Source organism: Eptesicus fuscus, chromosome 16, assembly GCF_027574615.1.
Source record: "Eptesicus fuscus isolate TK198812 chromosome 16, DD_ASM_mEF_20220401, whole genome shotgun sequence".
Taxonomy (NCBI): domain Eukaryota; kingdom Metazoa; phylum Chordata; class Mammalia; order Chiroptera; family Vespertilionidae; genus Eptesicus; species Eptesicus fuscus.
The window spans coordinates 37,204,015-37,229,019 of NC_072488.1; the positions used below are offsets into that span (position 1 = coordinate 37,204,015).

Genomic DNA, 25,005 nt, shown 5'->3' on the forward strand with positions numbered 1-25,005 from the left:
TAATCTGTCCAACCGTCATTCAGGGGCTGCTGGTCAGCCCCGGCAAATGGAGATGATCATTCCATTACAACTTCATCAAATGCACTAATGTACTCCCACTGGGCACATACCAAAGGGAGGTAGTGTGTGTGTGTGTTTTAAATGCCAGATATCAATTTCTCTATGCTTATATTTCTTTCTCCTAAAATTTCTTTCAAAATTGTTTTTTAGATTAGACATACACTAAAATTTAAAATCATAACAAATTCAATTTCATGAAAAGCCAACTCCTTTTCTCTTACATATTACATCCATTTGAGTACTAAGTAGTATTCATTATATTTCCTAAATATTGCTTGAATCCCTTCATTCCTCTATCTCCACAGCATTTCATCAATGCAGCTCTTCATTATCTCTGGATTACAGTAAATGGACACTTAATGATGTCCTTCCCTGATCTATCCACTATATTGCTGTTAGATATCCCTTTAAAATGCAAGTATAACTGAATTAACTTCTCTGTTTAAATCTCTTAATAGAGTCCCATGACCCACAGACCAAGCTTTTTAGAATGGCATTGAGTCCTTCAGCTTTTGGACCCACTTACCTCTTTTTACCTTGCCACTATTTACAAGTTAAATTTGAGCAGTATTCAACAATCTTCCATATCCTCTTATGCTTAAGTATACATGTATTTTTGGCCTAGAATGCTCTTGCCTATCTTCCTAGAGAATTCAATCCAATCAAAGGGGCAAACATGTCCCTGTGTATGACACAGAGATTAATCACCCCATCTCTGAACACAAATATACCATGTACACTTATTTATCTCTACTTCACCAAAAATTATTTACTTTATATATATATATATATATATATATCCCCTCCTGAAATATGTTCCTCTAAGATTGGATTTATAATTATTATTCTTTGTATCCCCATAAGGCAAAAAACATGCTTTAATCAGTTAATTACTTCATTAATTTCTATATTTTATTCTATTTACTGATTCGTTTTATCTTTATGCAAAAATTGTTATGAATGTGATAGGGAAAATCTAGGGACATGAGTATATTTTCTAGTCACTGCTTTAGTATTATTGAAAGCATTGATTCATTTAATAAGTATTTACTGGTTGTTTAACTCTTATACTACGCACTAAGAGAAAACAAAAATAAATTATTACAGAGGTACTAATCTCAACGATCTTTAGTCCAAGGCATATGATAAAATATATACATAAGTATCTTATAAGAGGAAGAATGACAAATGCCTTGAAAGGGAAGGCTGGGATCTAGATAAAATGCTATGCAAATTCAGCAAAGGGGCAAATTATCTTCAGTTGGGGAGAAATGTATTCATGTAAAGTTGCCAGTTAAGCAAAAGAATGTAAAGGATTAGCTATAGGGAGATGATGGAAAGTTTCTGTCTGGGTTCAGGAGCAGTTTAAGAATGGAGTCAACAAAAGAGTCTGACTGAAGTAAAAGATGTGTAAAGATTAGGAGGCAAAAGTTAAGAGTGTAACTACGAATGGAAATGAATAATTAAGGACCTTAAATTACAGGGTTTGAAATTTATTTTATAGGAATCAAAGAATTTTAAAAATGACTGCCCTTTTTGTTTTTGTCTGTCTATCTCTTCTCACCCTAAAGAGCAATTACCACAGACTCCTTTGAGAATCTGATGAATGCAATGGATTCTTTTCCCAGAAAAAAAACAAAAAAAAAACCTTATCTATTACACATTTCTACAAATGTTTTCTTCTAAAGGAAATGTCTTTTAATAATTTGAAGGGAGAGTAAGATCAACAAAATTATTCTTTGAGAATGGAGAGACTTAAACATATTTGTAAGTTTTGATGATGAAGAGATTGATGATGAAAAGAGAGAAGGAAGTAATGTAACAAAGTTACAGAAGAGGCAAAGTGATCTTAGTGTCAGAAAACAGCTAAATGAAAGCTTCTTAAAGGCAAAATTAAAGATCAAATATTAAAAAGCAGTATTCTCATTTTTTAAGCTTTGTTACCTTAGGTACTTGCTCCAGATCTGTCCTGGATTTATCTATTAAAAAAAGGGGGAGGGGGAAAGGAGAACTTGATTTTTTAAACTTGTTTTCATTTTATTTCCATAAAATATACTTTGACAAGATTCAATACTATACTAGGTCACAGCCAAATAACCACATAAGTTTCTTTGTTCAACAAGTATCTATTAAGCACCTCCTGCATCCCTAACAGTATACAAGGCACTGAATACGGCATATGTGCAAATAATTTTAATCAACTGTATACTAGCAATAAAACAACTTAATAAATTTTAAGTAAGAATGATTAGTCTACAATGAATTAGTCTATAATGATTAGCTACACAGAAAGTTAATCTTACCATGTTTTGGTGAGATTAAGTTTGGCATGCTATGTAGTTTTAAGAAAAAATTAAATTCTAAAATAGGAATATTGTTTTTTAATTCTTCAAAATATCCACCATCCCTTCCAGAATTTCTTCTGATCAAAGATATTTTTAAATATATTTACTTTCTTCTTATACATTTTAGTTTGTATCATCTACAAATTTATCTGTGCCCATCTGGTGTGGCTCAGTAGTTGAGCGTTGACCCATGAACCAAGAGGTCCCTGGTTGGATTCCAGTCAGAGCAGAGCACATTCCCGGGTTGCAGGTGGCAGGCTTGATCCCCAGTGGGGGGCATGTAGGAGGCAGCCAACTGATGTGTCTCTCTCATGGATGTTTCTATCTCTCTCCTTTCTGCTCTCTCTAAAATTGATAAAATGAAATAAAAATTATCTGTAATTGAACCTACTTTTCCTTCATCTCACCAGTAAGACCTCAGGCAAGATACCCTCCTTTCCGAAAGTAACCCATTCCCTCCTGCCTCTTCTGTGAGCTTACTTCAATTACAACTGCCTCTCTCCATATCTTCAACCTCTTTCTCCTTCTAAGAGCATTTTCCTCTCTGCATATAAACGTGTTTCATTAAAAAAAAGAAAGAGAGAGAGGGAGGAGAAGGGAAAGGAAAGGAGGAAGAGGGGGAGAGGAAGGGAGAGGAGAGAAAGAAAAAGACAAAACATAGGGCCCAGACTAGATTGAGGCAAGAGAACCTTGGGTGCAAAATTTTAAAAAGCACTCACTTTCATGGTTATGCAAATGCCTCTCTTGCCTCATCTAGTCCTGGCCATGCAAAAACATTCTTCCACTCTATTCCCTCTGTATTCAATATCCTGTATCTCAAATCTTCAAGTTACATACACACTCTCCATTTCTTTCTCTTGTACTCACACTTTAATATATAGTGTTGAGGTTTCTGTAACCACAGCTCCAGTTTAAATGCTCTCCCTAAGATCTCCTAAATTGCTTAATCCATGAAGACTTCTCAGTATGCAAACTGAAGTGCTGTGACAATGTAGACTAATTATTCTCACTTCTTTGAAATTATCAAAGGTGGAACTCTCTCTTGGTTGACTCTCTTATCTCTCTACTTCTTTATAGTCTCCTTCACAAGTGCCTAATTTTCTATCTGCCCCTTAAATGTGACAGCTTCCTAGTGTTCTATTATCAGTTATTTTCTTCCCACTATTCACATCCTTCCTGGGTTATCCCATCCATGCCCTTGGATTCAACTACCATGATACTGCCTAGCATACTGTCTATGATAATGTCTACTATACCTACATCTCCAGCCCAGATCTCTTTCCTGAGCTCCCAGTTACATACCAAACATGTTTGCAAAACTGCAATTAAACCAGCCTCTATCTCCTCCAGAATTTCTCCTCTTATATTGGCTAACTCACTGAATTGCACCTCACCTAGCCAGCTGCCCAAGCAAGAAACTGGGGAGTCATCCTTGAATCAACTTGTCCCATTACCAACAACTAACTGACCACCGAAACCTATGCCTCAATCGCTCAAAGGCCTAATATCCTCTCCATCTTCATTATAACTGTGAATTGGGGCCACATGATTTCTCACTTGTATTATTGCAATAGCTTCCAACTGTCTCCTTGACTCCAGTTATATCATCCAAAAACTTATTATCCACACAGTGAAATGTATAACCATAAATCTGATTTCATCTGGTTCTTGACTCTATGGCTTTATACAAACTATTCCTTCTTCCTGGAATGCCTTTCACAGATAAATATTTCTCAATAGCTAGTTTAAAACACAGGCAATCATCATCAACTCTAGGAAATCTTCTAAGCTAAGTTAGGAGCTGTATACAATCTTGTCATGCTGAACTTATTACTTGATATACAGTGCTGCAATTTTTTGGTTTATTTATTTAACCTTACTCAGGAGACCATCAGCTTCTTGAGGACAGGGACCATTTCTAATTCATCTATTTTTTAAGCAACAAGCAAAGTATCAAGCACACAGATATTACATAAGTATTTGTTGAATTGAAGACAACACTATCACCAGACCCAAGAATTTTCTCTTAAAGCTTTTAGAAAAGATTTTAACAGTAAGCTATAAAAATTTTACTAGAAAGAAAAATTATAAGTATGACAGCCAAAAAGGTCCCCAAGTTAAGATTTTGTTCATTAATATTATTCTCTTATACAAATTTCACATATTCATCTACGTATTATCTACAAATAGCATATATTCATACCATGACTATGTAAGAGAGTCCTGTCAAAGGTATCTTTAGGAGGACAAATGTTCTTGCATCTTTCGTGAATCTTCTCTCTCTAATAAAAGGACAATTAAATAATGTAATCGATGCTGTGTGGCAATACAAATATTCAAAGCATTAAAATGTTTCACAACAGAAGATATAAAATTAGTTCTATGATTTTTAAATCACTAGCATTTGAACTTAAATACAAATAGTAAGTATGCTTAATAAACTAAATATCACTGAGATGTATGAATACCTATTTACTTATACTTATCCCATTTCACATAATTAGGAAAATGTCCACAAATTTGGAATGAAGTGGGAAAGCAAATGAAAAATCCTTACTTATATGACAGAAATCAATTAAGAAAATAATTTTTAAAAGCAAGGAAGAAAATTTGAAAACTGATATACCTAAGATAAGCAATTACTGACACCTTCTCTCTGAGTAAAGAAAAATAATTCCATTCTAATTTCAGATTAGATAACTACTAACAACACTGTTATCTTTTCAGAGGTACCATAAATAGGACACATGGGAAAGTGGAGTGTGGTAAGAAAAAAACACTGGGCCAAGAGTGTTCAGAATTCTGATAGTAGTTCTGAACTGTCTTTCAAAAGAGGCTGTGCATTTTGCATCCCTACCCACAATGAATGAGAATCCCTATTAGTCCATTTCTTAAACCTCACAAATAGTCTGGGCTTTACAGGTCTAATAAAAACCATTTTTTCCTTGGTAGGTAGGGCAGGTTTCATATTGAATCTTAGCATTAACAGGATTATGTCATTCTGAAAAATCACTAGAGTAAGAAAAATATATTTACATAAATCTATGCAAAGAATTAAATACAACCCAGTACAGAATGTATATGAACAAAAAATAACATAGATTCCTCAAAGACTACTGGTAAAAATCCATTATAAATTACTTTTGACCTGACTATAACTAACTTCAAGATTAGATGTTACCTGAGAGATTTCCTGTTGATATACTGTAAAATGTTCCTTGCTGATCTGTGGGAGGTAGAATGAAGGTATGACTTCAGTGTCCACAAAGTCCAATCCCCATGTTTTTGTGAAGAAGTCAGATTCTCTTTTTGCTAATCTAGGATCATTTAACGCTGCTGGGAGATTTACTTTGGAATGATATATAGTCCATTTGTGTTGATCTGTAACTAGAGATGGGGCAACACATAAACTGTGTGAATCACCTGCAAAAAATAAATAAGAAAACTCTGTAAAGTAAGTTCTATGTTTGAAGGTATACCCTAGAAAAATAAAAATGTTTAGATTCTACATTATACAAAGCAACTACACTCTCTCTTCTATGGCAAGTCCTATATAATAAAAGGCTAATATGCAAAAAGATCGAACAACAGAACGACCAATCGCTATGATGCACACTGACCACCAGGGGACAGACACTCAACACAGGAGCTGCCCCCTGGTGGTCAGTGCGCTCCCATAGGGGGAGCGCCACTCAGCCAGAAGCCCTGGGCTGGGCTCACGGCTGACAAGCGCAGCGGCAGTGGCAGGAGCCTCTCCCACCTCCCTGGCAACGCTAAGAATGTCCAACTGACAGCTTAGGCCCATGGGGAGCAGCAGTCGGACATCTCCCGAGGGCTCCCAGACTGCGAGAGGGCACAGTCCGGGTTGAGGGACCCCCGATTGCATGAATTTCGTGCACCAGGCCTCTAGTGTTTTAATAAAAATCAATCAGATGAAATAAACTTGAGCTTTCAGCATCAATTGCTGAAGGAAGAAAAAAACCTGTATAAGATCAAAGATGCAAAATTTGAGAACTGTAGTCACTGGGTAGGGTAAATGGTAAAGAAAGTCTTTCATTAATTCCTTTCCTTGCTGTACAATTTATCTTTTTTCAACATAGAAACTTTTCTACCTTCAATTGAATATCTTCTATCCTTTAATATTCCAGTTTTTTTCCATAAGTAGAGCTTTTTTCTATTGTACTATGGCAGACAGTACTAGTTCCATTTTTTTTATTTTTTATTTTTGCTTATAATTAGATAACATAAATACTGCTGTGGCATTAACCATAGAGGAAAGAAAAATATAGTTGATTTTTATTATTCACAGTAGTTCTGTTCTAGAAAGTCACTGAACACTTAATTAGCAAATACTGAAACACTGACCCTAGTGAAAATACAAGTTAGATTCCTGCAAGTCTTTATGGTCACAACATTTTCATCACCTGATCAATACAAAATCACATGCATGTGTCTATTTAAAAGCACATTATGTACTATATATTTAATATACAGTTATATATACTTACTATATATTTAATATATAACAAATACTGTCCGTAATTAACACTGAACTATAACTCATACCTGAATGAAGCTTATATGACATGTATATTTTCCTCATAAGGCATATTACAGCTTTCTTATACTTAGGAATAATAGAAAACACTTCAGCACTATGTTTGAGAATATTTTAAAAAGCAAAATCACCAACAAGATACACAAAAATGCAAAAAAAAGTAGCACTAAATAGACCACAAAAAGAACACTTGTTTACACCATGATAGCTGAAACAATAAGGCAGAGCGTTGCCTTGTTCAACCTCAGGTGGAATATATACATTGGATAATTTAAATTTTTCACTCCTCTCTGCATGTTTGCAAATGACCACAAAAGTGCCACAAATATAGATTTGGGGGTTACAAATAATTTTTAACCCTCTGCTACCGATGCTAACCACTGTGGCTTGAAGCCATTGCATAAAATCACACTCGACATCTGAGTGCAAAAGGTTAAGGTGTAGGCAAATTTGCAAATATGGAAACCACAAATAATGAGGATTGACTGTATTATGTTTAACTAAAGAACTTTTCGAACTATACATTTTAAAATATTTTTAATAGTTTATGTAAGTACTTCTTTTATGGAAATGCATGAAAAGAACTATATTCTAATCTCCTAATCTACTTACATCCAATTATTTATATCTCTTTAGTTTTAACATCATAAAATTTACTCTTTTAGATAACTATACGAAATGTCTACTCCTTTACAGTTAATATAAATTCTCAAAAAAAAAACAACAGCATTACCTGTGGGTTCCTTGGGACACACATCTGGCAGTGACTGCACAGGTCGAATGTGTTTTGTCGGATCTACCTCTTTTTTAATGAAAACATCACTGCTGCTTCCTTGAGGCACTGGTGAAGAACTGTGGCTTGAAGCCATTGCATAAAATCACCACTCAGCTGAAAATGAATAAGAAACAATAATCAAGACACTTAACACAAATCAAAATTCATCTTGCTGGAAGCAAATTCCAGCAGGTCATAATTATGCAAGAAGTTCATCAGACAGCGATGGACCTTGGGGCTTCAGCAGGGCTGATAATCTGCATATTATTACCTGCTGCTGAATAGCTGTAGGCATTTCCCCTAACCCAGTGGTCGGCAAACTCATTAGTCAACAGAGCCAAATATCAACAGTACAACGACTGAAATTTCTTTTGAGAGCCGAAAACTGACTTCTGCGCATGGGCCACGAAGTTTCGATCGCACTGTACGTGCGCGCCTGCACGTGATATTTTGTGGAAGAGCCACACTCAAGGGGCCAAAGAGCCGCATGTGGCTCGCGAGCCACAGTTTTGCTGACCACTGCCCTAACCTGATCATCTTTTCCTGTTTACCAAACCTTACCTTTGATGTGTATATCTGCTTTGCTAAAGGGAAAAATGTGTTAATAAAAAGCCGTGGGTCTGGAGATTTGGAGAGCCCACTTCACTAGAAAGTGGAACCTCCCCTGCACCCCCATGCCTCCCAAATTTACATTCCTTGTCTAGTCTCTTTATTCATTTACATCGCAGCCCCTTCTCCAGATTCTTGAACCCTAGCTGTGGAAAAGACTGCGGCACATCTATAGGGTGGGGCAAAAGTAGGTTTATAGCTCTGAGTACACAAAATACAGTTAATAAAGTGACTGTAATAATCATAACCTGCATGTCTTTTTCCATACTAAAAACTGTAAACCTACTTTTGCTTCACCCTGTATAAGTATTATACATGTCACAAACTTTCTTTCAAAAACAGATACAATATTCAAAATCCCCAAGTATAAGTACACAATTTGAATACTCTTTATTGTGAGTCACTCAATATTTATTTAGTTTGCAAAGCAAGTTACTTGTCTTTGTTTAAAAAGTATTCTTCCCCAAAATGACCTATCCTTAGACTTTAATCCAAAGTGCAAATAAATATCAAAGCTGCAACCAGTATAAATTAAAACATTCCATTCATTCAACAAGTATATAGTAATTATACATTATAGCAAAACGGATAAGTGCATGGGTTTCTGAACTTACTGCTTCATGTACCGGTAGTATAACCTTGAGGAAATTTACTTAACCTTTGTGAGCTTTACCTTTACTGTAAAAATGGGGATGAAAAGAGGTCCCATCTCATAAACACTTTGTAACAAAGAAATGGATACATGTAAAATGAACCATTTAAAATCATGTCTCAAACTTTGTGTTCATAAATGTTAGTATCATTATATTTATTATTACTATGTGGCTGTCACTATATTAAATGATTATAAAAGTATCACTCTTCAAGGTGATTGCAATTAAATTAAGCAGAGAAACCAAGATGGCGGCATAGGTAAACACCTAAACTGTTGCCTCGCACAACAATTTCAAAACTACAACTAAAAAACAAAACGGACATCATCCAGAACCACAGGAAGGCTGGCTGAGTGGAAAGTCTACAACTAGAAGGAAAGAGAAAAGCACACTGAGACTCAGAGGAGCTGCGGAAGGCAGAGGTACAGAGGTACACGCGCGGAGAGGTCTGGCAACTGAGTATGTGGCTGACTTTCTCAATCGGGAGGAAGACAAAAGCTCCTGACTGCTCTGAACTCCAGTTCCGGGTGAGACTCTGGGGACCCAGACTCATACGGGGAGAAACTGGACTGTCAGGAAAGAGAAAAGCACACTGAGACTCAGAGGAACTGCGGAAGGCAGAGGTATGGAGGTGCGCGCGCGGAGAGGGCTGGCAACTGAGTACGCAGCTGGCTTTCTCAATCGGGAGGGAGACAAAAGCTCCCGACTGCTCTGAACTCCAGTTCCGGGTGAGACTCTGGGGACCCAGACTCATTCAGGGAGAAACTGGACTGTCTGGCAGTGGGCGAAACTTGAGGGCTGCTTTCTCTCAGAGGTGCTTGCAGCGATTACCGCGGGACAATGAGACCCAAGGGCCTCTTAGGGCAGGGCTGACGGGAAGCCATTGCTGTCTGCTCCGCTCTGAGACTCCGCCCCATCCAAGCTGAGCACAGAGGCTTTTGCAAGTCTTGTCTCATAAGGGTGTCTCCAGCACAGAAGTTCTCCCAGTGTAGACACAGCTGATCCTCACAGCCAATTGGCCTGAAGGTCAATTCCTCCCAGTGATACCAATAACAATCAAGGCTTAACTACAACAAGACTGTGCACACAGCCACAAAGGGGTGCACCAAGAGTGTCCACCTCAGGTAACTGGGGAGGCTGACCCATTGGGCCCTATAGGACACCTAGCACACAAAGCCACTCTATCAACTCAGGGAAGCAGCCAAAATGCAGAGACAAAGAAACAGGTCACAAATGAAAGAAATGGAGGAAAGCAAAGGACTGGATATAGAGTTCAAAACCACGGTTATAAGGTTTTTCAAGAATTTTCTAGAAAAGGCCGGTAAATTTAGCAAGACCCTCGAGAATATGAAAAAGGACCAATTATAAATTAAGCATACACTGACTGAAATAAAAAATAATATACAGAGATCCAACAGCAGACTAGAGGATCGCAAGAATCAAGTCAAAGATTTGAAATACTAAGAAGCAAAACACACCCAACCAGAAAAGAAAAAAGAAAAAAGAATCCAAAAATATGAAGATAGTGTAAGGAGCCTCTGGGACAACTTCAAGCGTACCAACATCAGAATTATTGGGGTGCCAGAAGAAGAGAGAGAACAAGATACTGAAAACCTATTTGAAGAAATAATGACCAAAAACTTCCCCTACCTGGTGAAAGAAATAGACTTACAAGTCCAGGAAGCGCACAGAACCCCAAACAAAAGGAATCCAAAGAGGACCACACCAAGACACATCATAATCAAAATGCCAAGAGCAAAAGACAAAGAGAGAATATTAAAAGCAGCAAGAGAAAAACAGTAGGTTACCTACAAGGGAGCACCCATGCTATTGTCAGCTGATTTCTCAACAGAAACTATGCAGGCCAGACGGGAGTGGCAAGAAATATTCAAAGTGATGAATAGCAAGAACCTACAACCAAGATTACTCTACCCAGCAAAGCTATCATTCAGAATTGAAGGGCAGATAAAGAGCTTCACAGATAAGAAAAAGCTAAAGGAGTTCATCACCGCCAAACCAGTATTATATGAAATGCTGAAAGGTATTCTTTAAGAAGAGGAAGAAGAAGAAAAAGGTAAAGATAAAAATTATGAACAACAAATACATATCTATCAACAAGTGAATCTAAAAATCAAGTGAATAAAAAAATCTGATGAACAGAATAAACTGGTGAATATTATCGAATCAGGGGCATAGAAAGGGAGTGGACTGACATCCCTTGGGGGAAAAGGGGTGTGGGGGTGTGGGAAGAGACTGGACAAAAATCGTACACCTATGGATGAGGACAGTGGGGGGGTGAGGGTAAGGGCAGAGGGGGGGGGGGTGGGAACCGGGTGGAAGGGAGCTATGGGGAGAAAAAAGAGAAACAATTGTAATAATCTGAACAATAAAGATTTTTTTTAAAAAAAAGAAAAGGAAAAATAAATAAAGTAAGCAAAACACTAAGCAAAACACCAGTTAACCTGTGTCTACATTTTTTAGTAAGTGCTGAAAGAATTTGTGGGCAACATAATATAGGCTAGTGTCAGGTAAGACATTACAAATGAAGTAGTACATAACTTGGATAAACATGTGATATTCTATTATTAGAGAATGGATAATTTTATATTGCTGAACATACCTATCAAATAGCAGGCATTCAATAAATATTTTTAATGAAGGAATAAATAAGTGGATATAAACACAAGACTCAAAGATCACCTAGTCAAAGTTCCCTCACATTGGAGATAAGACTAATTGTTTACAAAGTTGGCTGTGTTTTAACAAGTTTTAAAAAAATCCAATTTAGGAAATCTGGTGAATAGAAAAATAATAAGAAGAAAAAAGAGCAGAGACATAGGCCAGGATCAGTGACAAAAAGTTCATCCATTCTAATTCCCCTCCAGTTTGGTGGAAAACTAACAATTACATTTCCCAGACTTCCTTGCATATCTGTCTCACTCCTTCTAATGCAAAGGAGACATTTCCAATTACACCATTCACTGAGACCATCAGAAACAAGATAGTAAGAAGATACAGAAAGATAAGTAACTTCCTCATGGTCCCTGAACAGAAAGCAAATAACAGCATGAATAAAGGTTAAGGGACATGGTATAATCATAAGATTGTTGGAAACTGACTTGGCTAGAGTGAAATGTTTACATTGGGAAGTAACGGCAAATAAAGCATATTTACACACACACCCCCCACCCACAGCCTATACAGTTGGTTCTCTAAGCAATAAGGAGCAACAAGCTTTTTTGTCCTGTGGACTTCTTTGGCAGTCTGGTGAGTTCCATGGGACAAAAGAATACTATCATGAAAATATCCGGGAAAATTAATTAGGGCCTTGGTTTGAAAGGCATCATTGGCTTGCTGCAGTTATATCCATACACATTAAGTGTATGGTTATTTCTGTATAAAAGCATTTGCATATTTAGGAGAGAAGAAATATCTAAAGGATAGGAAACATTGTATGAAATAAAATACTGTATATTAAGCATTTGGTAAAGACAACTTTTTATTAATTTCATCAAATAAAATGGCTAAAATAAACACATTTTGACACTTTAAGTGGTAAGCTGCAAATATATAGAAAATGTGTTTATAGTGAACACCCATTGCTTGATGTCAGATAAATTAAATATTGATTCCAACAATAGTACACTACAATTTCAATTTATTTTTCTTACCTTCATGTTGTTTTTACAGCAAAAAGAAATCCTAAGTGCCATATTAGAAAGCTAGAAATACTTGGAGAGATAGGAACTTGTAGAAAAACATTTCTAGACTCCTATAAGTTATTTCTGTATCTGGGAGGAGGAGGGGAATCACTTTATTTACTCATTTAAGATTCTGAATTAGGAAACATTTGCAGATTTTCTATTTTTTTTCTTACACCTCTCCTAATTCTTATGAAAAGGACAATCTCTAGCTTTAAAGGGATTATGTAAAATTAGGACGTTGCCTACATAAGTGAGTCTTATGAAGGAAGAAAGGAAGGGCCAATTGAATATAACATTGAATAAATAAAAATTAATGAATACAGAGTGATACCTGAGTGGAGGGAAGAGATAAGGAAAGGGGGTGGAAAGGGATTGGTTGAGGTGGGAAAAGAAAAACTCTTTTGCACAGAAAGCTAGTAATAAATGTAAAAGAATGACTGAATTAGAAAGCCATTGTTTTGTAACCCCCAATGTAAAATCCAATTCAGGCAAAAATCATCAATGTATGCTAAAGCCATTAGGTGAAAGGTTTTTCAGAAACAAAATTCACCTGATGTCAAAGTATCACCCTATAGATTACTTAGCAATGCAAAGGGGAAAATGTATCTTTAAAATGGAAAGATCTCCACCTTAACTAAGTCATCAAACTTAGAATTACTAAAAATAGAAAGACAATTAGATATTATGTGACTTATGAAAAGACAATATAAAATAAACATCATCTATGAGACATTTGCACCAAAATGTTTAACCTAATCTAATTAAGCCTCTAGACCAGGTGTTATGCTTTTTGGTCCTGGGGATTCCTATGGCAATCTGGTGAAGTCTACAGACCCCTCCCCAGAATAATATTCATAATTAATATATAAAATTACAATGGACAATTATACTGAAATATAGCTATCAAACTGTCTTTTTACATTGTAATCTATATTATATATATATAAATAAATAAAGAGCCAGGGTCCGTCACGTCCAAAATGACCAAAGGCTTGACCAAACACCAGGCTAGGGTCCCGGCCGGCACTGCGGAAGTCAGGCCTGGGTCTCAGCCGTCCGTGGCGACAGTCAGGCCTGCGTCCGCAGTGGCCAGTGCTGTGGAAGTCAGGCCTGGGTCTGTCCGCGGCGGCCTGAGAAGTAGGCAGAGGACAGACCACTGAGGGTCTTATATACCATAGCAGGGGGCTTAGATTTTATTCCACAGAAGGAGGAAAAGTGAAGAATGTCAAGCATGGGAGCATCCTGGTCTTGCTTTCATTTTAAGTGAACCATTCTGGTGGCTGTGGGAAGGATTAATTTAGACAGCTGCAGTGTTTTGCGGCCTAAGAAAAAGAGAGACTGAAGTTGGGAACTAGGATTAGACAGAGGCAGTGGATCAGAGACATATTTATGAGGAAACCTGATGGAACTATTTTGCTGATTACACAGGGAAGAAAACAAACAAAGCAAATGGTATTAGCCCGGGTTTTCCAGTTTGGGCAACTTGGTTGAATGGGTGATTCTAATAATTGGGAGAAGGTATCAAGGAAAAGGAACAGTGTAAGGGAGCTTGCTTAGTTCAGCAATAGCCAAACAATTAGGACAGAAGACAAACTTAGGACTCTTTCTTGGCTGCAATATTTGTTTTTGTGCCTTCAGAAACCACCATGTAAGGCTAATGTGCCATCTTTTATCCTAATCTAGGATATTATCTATCTACTACACATTCCTATCACCTAAATTAGCTTTCCAGCATGATCCTTTAAATTTACTTATCGAAGTCATTCAATGCTCTGTGAGTATGGAGACTTTCAAGATGTGGAAACATTATGAGCCTATATAGATTGATAAAGAGATATTGGGTGCTCAATTTTTAATAATAAAAAAGAAATACTGAATGTGGTCATGCCAGAGGCATAATTTTAATGAGCCAATGTCTCTTTACTGAAGTGTCACACTTCAAAAGAGATCCTCTCAAATAATACAATGCATAACACTCATCTGGGTTACCTGTTAAAATGTAGGACCACACTTTGAAAAACATTCCTTCTAGAGCTCATTTTGGTGGATAAATCTCCCTCCAAGTAAAGCAATCTATAATAACAAAAGCATAATATGCTAATTAGACCAGACTTCCTCCCGGACAACCTTCCAGATGAAGCCAGGGCTTCGAGGGAAGCCCAAGTTTCGGGTGCCAGGGGGAAGCCCGGGTTCTGGGTGCCAGAGGTAACAACTGACATTAAGTCGTTTAAGTCCGTGAATCCTGCCTTGGCACATAAAGCCTCCTGATGGATAATACAATGAAAAGGCACAATCGGATGTCCAATAGCTTCTGTAAACAATTTGACAAATCCGACTTTTTCCCCCACCATATTTGGTACCCCAGCTGTAGTCACTGACACAACTTTAGAGATATCAATGCTTAGGTCACGAAATGTTTGTATAACAACCTTACATATTTCGCTTCCTGATTTACTTGTTGACACTGATAATAACTTTATCAACTCTTCTCTCATTGTGAGGCCATCAGAATATCGACCAATAATGGCCAACTGAGCATGTGATGTGACATCAGTAGTTTCATCAAGAGAGATCGAAAAATATTTACACTTCCTTATGTCTCTCTTTAATTGATGTTGTACGTTTGTGTTCAGTCTCATTATTCGGTCTTTTATGATATTTCTACTGAGTGGTAACTCAGATATTCTCTTAATAATTGCATCTTTATTCTGCATATCGTGAAATAGAACTGGTGCACATCTTAGGAGAGTTTCTTTAATAAATTCTCCCTCACTGAGCGCTTTTCCATGCTGAGCTATAGAGTGAACAATGCTCAAACTTGCAGATGTTAAATTTGTAGAGCCTTTCATAAATTTAAGGATGGAATTAGATTGGCTCTTATAAAGGTGTAGCTGCCTAGAAATGTATTCCTTCCTTTCATCCTCACTTTTTTCCAAGAGCTGGGAATGATTAGTTTCAAAATGTCTATTTATATTCCACGTTCTGCTTACTACTGTTTCAGTACATAGAACGCAAAATGATCTGCCATTTTTTTCTATAAAGCCATACATCTCGGTCCATGTCTCTTGAAAGGGTCAGCCACTGCTACTACCACTTCCTTTACTTAACCTTAGTTTTTTATTTTTTGGGTTCTCCATCAGGGGGGCAGTGACAGAAGATAGAATTATAGATAGCTTGTTAGGCCTGCAGGCAATTAGGGGTTAACTACCCTAACTAACCACAAAATGGTGCATATAACTGTCTTTTAGGAAAGGGCAGGGTTAATAAGCAGAAATAGGGGTTAATAAGGATGCACAACAGTAATAGTGGTGAAATGGAGTCTGCACTATGGAGCAAGATGGTGTTCCTTATGTGAATTAAAATGGCTGCCGCTATTTCTAATGGTGGGAAACGGCACCCATAGCACGCCACAAACCCTCGCCTCTCCCAGCCTCCCCTTCACTTATCTCAGTAATGATGGATCAGAAATCCATGATACTCCAGAACAGTAGATAATGGTTGCTGTGGTTAACTGTTATTTGGTTACTGGTAATGGCAGGGCCCCCAGAGATGCGTCCCCCGCTGCGTTCCACTGCTCCCTCTCTACCGGCGGAAGTGAGGGCAAAGATCCTGGCTTAACTGGAAGTCCCAGAACTAGACGCTCTGTGCCGGACTTCTGTTGTTTTGGCCTACAGACCTCCGACACAGAGTGTCTAATAGGGGAGGATGAAACATTTGCGACTAGAGTCTTGGAACTCCAAGACTCTAGTCGCAAATGTTTCATCCTCAGGAGCAGCAAATGTTTCATCCTCAGCATGCAGCCGCCTCAGCGGCCGCGTGTCATCAGAAATGGCTACGTGTGTCAATGTTGACATGCGTGTCATAGGTTCGCCATCACTGCTCTAGGATTTAATCTAGAAAGTTTTCATTCTATTGTACTTCCGCTCAAAAATTTTTAATATTATCCATTACCTTCCAGACTGGTACTCAAGGCTTTCCACAATCTGATGCTTGTCATCCTTTCTAGCCTTATTTCCTATTACCCACAAGTTAAGTATGTTAATTCTAGACAGAGTGGTCTAATTGTCCCTCTAATCCATCATGCTATTGAGGCCTCCTTGTCTTTTTTTAAGGCTGTGACTTTCCTGGAATATTCACACCATCTTTCTACCTCTCTAATCCCTTCAAAAGTCACTTTAAATTTCATTTCTAGATTATATCTTCTAAGAAAATGAACATACACACACTCAAAAACATTAACAAAATAATTCCAGCCCAGCCAGTGTAGCTCAGTGGTTGGTTGGAGTACATGCCTGGATTGCTTGATCCCCAGTAGGGGACTTGCAGGAGGCAGCTAATCAATGATTATCTCTCATCATTGATGTTTCTATCTTTCTCTCCCTCTCCCTTCCTCTCTGAAATCATATTTTTTTAAAAATAAATTATAATCCCAGCATTATTTTTAAGAGTAAAGAAGTTAAAAGAACCACAGCCTTAAATAAGGAATTAGTTAAATAAGCTACAGTACAACCAAACAATAGATTGTGCTGCCATTAAAAATAGAACTGCAGACCTCACACCCATCAGTATGGCTTCTATTAAAAAAAAAAAATCAGCCCTAACTGGTTTGGCTCAGTGGATAGAGCATAGGCCTGTGGACTCAAGGGTCCCATGTTCGATTCTAGTCAAGGGCATGTACCTTGGTTGCAGGCACATATCCAGTAGGGAGTGTGCAGGAGGCAGCTGATCGATGTTTCTCTCTCATCTATGTTTCTAACTCTCTATCCCTCTCCCTTCCTCTCTGTAAAAAATCAATAAAATATATTTTTAAAAAATCAGAAAATAACAAGGCTTGGCAAGGATGTAGAGAAACTAGAACCCTTATGCACTGTTAGTGGGAATGTAAAATGATACAACCATTATGGAAAACCATTATGGAACCATTTTGAGGTGGTTCCTCAAAAAAGTAAAAATAGAATTGCCATATGATACAGCAATTCCACTTCTGGGTATACACAAAAAAGAACTGAAAGCAAGGTCTTGAGGAGATATTTTTACCCTATGTCATAGCAACATTATTCATAACATCCAAGAGGAGGAAACAACTTTAATTATCCATTAACAGTTGAATATATAAACAAATGTGATACATACACACCCAATGGAATATTATTATTCATCCTTAGGAAGGAATGAAACTCTGATATATGCTACAAAATGGAAGAATGTTGAGGACATTATCATAAGTGAAAAAGCCAATCACAAAAAGGTAAATACAGTATGATTGTACTTACATGAGGTATTTTATTAAATACAGGCATACCTCTGAGATATTATGGGTTTAGTTCCGGACCACTGCAGTAAAGCGAATATCACAATAAAGTAAGTCAAAATCCTTTTGCTGGTGGAAGGTCTTGCCTTCGATTTATAAAAAAACACAACATCTGTGAAGCACAATAAAGTTAAAGGGTAATAAAACGAGGTATGCTTATAGTCAAATTCATAGACACAGAAAGCAGAATGGTAATTGTCAGGAACTAGGGGAAGGAAAAAATAAGTTGTTTAATGGGTATAGTGTTTCAGTTTTGCAAGATGAAAAACTTCTGGATATTGGATGCACAACAATGTGAATAAAATTAATACTACTGAACTGAACACTTAAAATGATTAAGACAGTCAATTTTGTGTTATAAGCATTTTAGCACAATTTTAAAAATTTTTAACAGGACTGCAGAATATTTAATGACATAAAAATGTTTAATACATATTCTTAAGCCATATGGGCTGGGCTACAAACTTTTTTGATCCTGTATCCAATCAGTTAAAAAATTTTAAGCAAGTATTACTTACAAATTATATAGGGTGCCACTATATTAATAAGTGTAATATAAAACTATGCAAAATAAATTTTTATAAGGTGAGATAAAGAGGAAAGACTTTTAAAAATAATTAATGGCAAAATTAACTTTTTACTGTTTTTAATTGATAGCTATGTGACTATGCCTCATTATTATTAAAAACCTTAAAAATCTTGATTTAACACCTTATAAAATGGTGTTTCAAAGGCTTGTCTCTAAATTTATTTTTATACCTGACTTTAATGCCTATTATAGAAAACACACACACAATATCTCATAAATGTATGTGGCACCAAATGGAAGCAATAACATTACTGCATCACTGATTATGATTACACTGTAATAACCTGGTTATTATTTAACAAAAATGGAATGAAAGGGAAGACTAAATTTAGACATGCCATTTATAGCTTTGCCACAGAACTACATTTAACACTGTCCAAATCTGTTTCCCGCTCATTGATAGAGGAAAGGATTGGAGAAAGGTAATTCAGATACATGCCCAATAAGGTCTGAGTGACGTGGAAAAATACTTGCCCATCAATCACACCTAGAAACAGGTAATTGGCCAGGATGGGCATGGCCACGGCAAGCATGAGAAATCTAAACATATAAACTTCCAGACAAAAAAGCCCCTCTCTCGCCTGACTAGCGTGGCTCAGTGGTTGAGCGATGACCTATGAACCAGGAAGTCATGGCTGGATTCCTGGTCAGGGCACATGGGTTTTGGGCTCGGTCCCCAGTGGAGGCAGCCAATCAAAGATTCTCTCTTATCATTGATGTTTCTCTCTCTCTCTCTCTCTCTCTCTCTCTCTCCCTCCCCCTATCCCTTCCTCTCTCTGAAATCAATAAAAATATATATTTTTAAAAAGCCCCTCTCTCTTAGCTCTCACCTGCCAACCCTCTAGGGACTCCTGCTGCAGGGCACTCCTCTTCCCTCTACCCAAATGGCACACGGCCATACTGAGCTCCACACATGGACTAATGGACTTTAATCTGACTGAATGCCAAACCACACCCGACTACAACAAGGAACGGAAGCTCTGGATACTGGCCTTCTTTCTGACTCTACTAAACTCCCAGGTGCCCTTTTCCAGGACTGGCTTAAGGGGCAGGGAACTTCGAATCCCAGAAATGTAACTCCATGCAAGTAAAGCCTTCTTCCACATTCCATCCGCCTGTGGGGGATTCTGAAAATGCTTCTTTCAGCAGCACCCCAAGAATCTCACTCCCCCAAATGGCAGGAGAGTTTCACCCACCAGCAATAATTATACTCTCTGAACTCTCTATTTCGAGATTTTTAAAACAAGTTAGAAAAGTCCATTCTTGGTTTTTAAAGAGTTCACCATTTAACAAAATCACATATTGATGAAAGGTTTCAAACATCCATTTTCAAAATACATTTATCATAGCTTGAGTGTTTCTAGAAAATAACCTATTTTCTCACTCATTATTTAAAAAGAAAGACACCTTTCAGGAACAGATTAAGAGTGTGAGTGTGTGTGTATGTGCAACTAAGTGTTTAGTTAAATATTATTGTCAGTCACATGTCATCTCTGAAAAGATTAGTAAATTTGGAATGCTTTTTTTGGGGGGAGGAGGTGTTAAAAAATCCACAAAAATTCTTAAATTTGAAAACTCTTTTGAATACTTTTATGCATGGCTATGGAAGAGCTTGCACTAGGTAAGAGGAGAACCCAGCTCTGTACTTTATTGTTAACTTGTGGATCCATTATTAGTATTACCTTTAATCAAAAATGTGATTTCCCTACAAGAGTCATTTTAAGTTAATTGGACATTTTGAGAAAGTCGGTTTAGTTAAACTAGATAACATAATGTGTAAACCCAATTAACCACTCATGAAAACTATATTACATCACAAGGATGACCTAACTGAAAGATACCACTATTATTCCCTTGTACTTGATCACCTATTTAAAATAGAGGCCTGGTGCACAGGTTCGTGCACCGGTGGGGTCCCTCAACCTGGCCTGCGGGGATCAGGCCAAAACCAGCTCTCCACCATCCCCTGAGGGGTCCTGGATTGAGAGAAGGCGATTCTCGGGTGACACACCCCAAAATCAGGCTCCCTCCTCTAGAGTTCCAGGTGTGTCACCTAAGACCACAGCTGGCAAGTCACTGCAGCTCAGCAGCTCCTGCATTGAGCGTCTGCCCCCTGGTGATCACTGCGCGTCATAGCTACCGGTCGGATGGTTAGACGGTCGCTTAGGCTTTTATATAGACAGATAGATATATAAATGTGATCATCTGATAAATAGCATATGGACTGACTGAAGGTGCTGGTATCAATCCTTATAATAAATATCAGTAAACGTTCATTTCTTTTTTCTGTAGATAAAAACAAAAAAGAATATTTCTTAGGCTCGGTGGAACCTTACAAAGGAGTTTGGACTCAATCCACAAGAATGGTGAGTCATTAGAGAACTTTAAAACATTGGTGTTAAATGCATCACTCTAGAACAGTGATGGGCAATCTTTTGAGCTTGGTGTGTCAAACTTCGCCAAAAAAACTGAGCATAACTCGGGTAGTGTGTCACTTTGAGGAAAAAACATTATTTCACGATATTTATAGTTTAAATAACATAAATGTATAATTGTTATATATAATTGTATTTAATAAACCAAAAACTAAATATTTAGTGCTGACACGCGTGTCAGAGGTTTGCCATCACTGCACTAGAAGAATATAAGTAAGGAGGCCAAGTACAGAACCTAAGACAATTCCATTTCTGAAGACAGAAAAGAAAGATATAATGAAAGACTGATAAAGACGAGAAGGAACATCCTAGAAAGTGGGAGAAAAACCAGGAGAGAAATACCAGCTCAGAGTTTGCAAATAAAATAATACTAAAAAAAAAACCTCCTTTAGACTTGGCAATTAAGAAGTGACCAGTTACATCATAAAGCAATGTCATATCCAATAGTGGAGGTGAAAGCCAGACTGCAGAAGCTGGAGTGAAACAAAAGATGATGAAATAAAAAAAAAATACCTATTGCCTTGGCCAGCATGGCTCAGTGGTTGCAGCATCGGCCCTTGCACCAAAGGGCTGCAGGTTCGATTCCCAGTCAAGGGCAAGTATCCAGGTTGCAGGTTCAATCCCCTGCACCAGTCAGGGTGCATGCGGGAATCAACCAATCGATGTTACTCTCTCTCTCTTTCTCTCTCTCTCTCCTCGCCCCTCCCTTCTACTCTCTCTAAAAATCAATGGAAAAAATATCCTCAGATGAGAATTAAAAAGAAACAAACAACCTACAATTTCAAGAGATTCAATTATGAGATATAAAACAAAATATATAGTATAATCTCATTTTAATATAAAAACTTTATATAGTTACATATAATGTATGAAAAGGTACACAACAAAATTTTAAGTGTTTACATTTGCTTACTGGCCTTTCCTGACCACCATAGTTAAGCACATGTCCTCTTTTTCTTTCCCTCATGCAATACATATTCCCTGTTATTCTTACCCATTAGCATTATAGTTTGTGATCTTTACAGTACTTTATCAAATTATAACTATTTATCTACTTATTTCATATCTCCCCACCATAAAGTAAACTTATATTTGTTTAATTCACCTTCCTATATACCACACCCAGCACGGAATTCACAATCAATAAAATGCATGAATGTTCAATGAATAAATGAACAAATGAATAACTATTGTGGAAAAAGAGGTAAAAACACACAAGCTACTAACAATGTCTCATATAGGTTCATGTACATTCAAAACAGTCTAAAAACGCAAGTCAAAAATACATTATCTTGCCAGGCCAGTGTAGCTTGGTGGTAGTTAGGCGTCAACCTGTGCACTGGAAGGTTGCTGGTTTGATTCAGGTTGAGGTACATGCTCAGGTTGCAGGGTATGTTCCCAGTGGGGAGTGTGCAAGGGATAGCCAATCAATGTTTCTCTCTCATCAATGTTTCTAACTCTCTCATCCTCTCCTTCCCTCTCTCTAAAATCAATAAAAAGAAGACACTTTTAATAAAAATTAGAGAAGGCTCTAGCCGACTTGGCTCAGTGGATAGAGTGTCGTCAGCCTGCTGACTGAAGGGTCCCAGGTTCAATTCCGGCCAAGGGCACATGCCTGGGTTGTGGGCTCGATCCCCAGTGGGGAGCGTGCAGGAGGCAGCCGATCAATGATTCTCTCTCATCATTGATGTTTCTATCTCTCTCTCCTTCTCCCTTCCTCTCTTAAATCAATAAAGAAATAGATTAAAAAAAATAATCAGAGAAAGATAAAGATGACCTTAATCTTCTAAAGACAGTAGCTTAACCTTCTCAATTGTGGCTGCAGACAGAATCACCTAGGACAGTGGTCGGCAAACTCATTAGTCAACAGAGCCAAGTATCAACAGTACAGCGATTGAAATTTCTTTTGAGAGCCAAATTTTTTAAACTTAAACTTCTTCTAACGCCACTTCTTCAAAATAGACTCGCCCAGGCCATGCTATTTTGTGGATGAGCCACACTCAAGGGGCCAAAGAGCCGCATGTGGCTTGCGAGCCGCAGTTTGCCGACCACGGACCTAGGAAGATTTAAAAAACAACATCATCTTGTTTGTATAATATTACCTTTCTAAAATCTTATTTTAGACCTTTCACGTAACCCAGTATAATATACCACTTAAGTAAACTGGCCATAAAATGAGTTAGATCTCTGTGACCTAGTCGTGTGACCTTTGACAACTTTCTTATCCTCCTAAATCTCAGTTTCCTCATTTGTAAAATGAGACAGCAATAGTATCTTCCTCATAAGAATGTTTTAAGATTTAAATCAAATATAACTTACATAATCTATGTAAGTTCATGACACAATACTTGGCACACAGTAGACATTCAATAAATCATTGCAATTACTATAATCCTATCTAATAAAAGAGCAATATGCAAACTGACCATTACTCCAACACACAAGATGGCCACCCCCGTGTGGACAGAAGATGGCTGCCACAAGATGGCCGGCAGGGGAGGGCAGTTAGGGGTGACCAGGCTGGCAGAGGAGGGCAGTTGGGGGGGGCCAGGCCTGCACAGAGGGCAGTTGGGGGTGGGGGGGGACCAAGCCTGCAGGGGAGGACAGTTGCGGGGGACCCAGGCCTGCAGGGGAGGGCAGTTGGGGGGGACCAGGCCTGCAGGGGAGGGCAGTTGGGAAGAACCAGGCCAGCAGGGGAGGGCATTTAGGGGCGACCAGGCTGGCAAGGGAGGGAAGTTAGGGGTGACCGGGCCAGCAGGGAGGGTAGTTGGGGGCAACCAGGCCTGCAGGGGAGGGCAGTTGGGGGCGACCAGGCCAGCAAGGGAGGGCAGTTAGGGGCGACCAGGCTGGCAAGGGAGGTAAGTTAGGGGTGACCAAGCCAGCAGGGGAGGGTAGTTGGGGGCAACCAGGCCTGCAGAGGAGGACAGTTAGGGGTGGCCAGGCCAGCCGGGGAGGGCAGTTAGGGGTGACCAGGCCAGCAGGGGAGGGCAGTTAGGGGCGATCGGACCGGTAGGGGAGCAGTTAGGTGTTGATCAGGCTGGCAGGGGAGTGCTTAGGAGGTGATCAGGCTGGCAGGCAGAAGCAGTTAGGGGCAATCAGGCAGGCAGGCAGGTGAGCGGTTGGGAGCCAGCAGTCCTGGATTGTGAGAGGGATGTCCGACTGCCCGTTTAGGCCCGATCCCAGGACATCCCTCGACATCCCTCGAGGGGTCCCAGATTGGAGAGGGTGCAGGCTGGACTGAGGGACACACACCCCTCATGCACGAATTTCATGCACCAGGCCTCTAGTTTCTTATAATTAAACATCTTATTAAACATCTTAAGCATTAACATTAGGACTATGCCATACAAAATTTTAAAAAAGGAGAACAAAGATGGTGGTATAGGTAAACACCGGTATTTGCTGCCTCCCACAACCACATCAAAATTACAACTAAAATACAGAACAACCATCATTCAGAACCACCTGAAAGCTGGCTGAATGGAAGTCTTACAACTAGAAATATGAAAGCACACTGAAACTGGTAGGAGGGAGGTGGCTCAGAGTGGGTTGGTCCGACACCGACATGTGGCATTTTTTTAATCAAGAGAGGTATCTCCAAGACCTCCTATAAGAAGCAGGGGGTCCATCCCTACACCAGACCCCCAGTTATGGGGAAGAGAAGTCCCCATAACTTCAGGCTGTGAAAACCAGCAGGAATTGTGGCTGAGTGACATGCAGGCTGCTGTAGACCTAGTAGTTCCCCTTAATAGATAGCACATGAAATTACTCGGCCTTGATCCCTCTGAGTTCCAGTGCCGGGCAGCTTTGGGGGACCCAGACACATACAAGGAGAAACTGGATTGTCTGGCATCAGGGCACGAACTCGGGGGCAGCTTTGTCCAAGACAGGGGTGCTCACAGGGGTCACTGTTTCGCTGCTGGGACCTCCCCTGTTGCAGACCTAACTGGCAGCCATATCTGAGTC

The 25,005-nt window shown here is 38.7% G+C and overlaps 1 protein-coding gene across 6 annotated transcripts in view; it reads right to left on the minus strand.

Annotated features, from left to right (window-relative positions):
- Positions 1-25,005, minus strand: part of VPS54 (VPS54 subunit of GARP complex) — a 112,487-nt gene that overhangs the window by 68,872 nt on the left and 18,610 nt on the right. For 5 of the 6 annotated variants that reach the window (XR_008558451.1, XM_054727859.1, XM_054727860.1 and 2 more), the window contains exons 2-5: positions 7,697-7,852; positions 5,587-5,828; positions 4,609-4,687; positions 2,005-2,039 (exon numbers count right to left, since the gene is read on the minus strand). Coding sequence is in view for 5 of the 6 variants with exons in the window: in XM_054727859.1 (XP_054583834.1) it covers positions 2,005-2,039; positions 4,609-4,687; positions 5,587-5,828; positions 7,697-7,832 (492 nt within the window). In the remaining variant the exon portion in view is untranslated. The remainder of the gene's footprint in view (positions 1-2,004; positions 2,040-4,608; positions 4,688-5,586; positions 5,829-7,696; positions 7,853-25,005) is intronic. The other variant, XM_054727858.1, reaches the window with a different exon arrangement.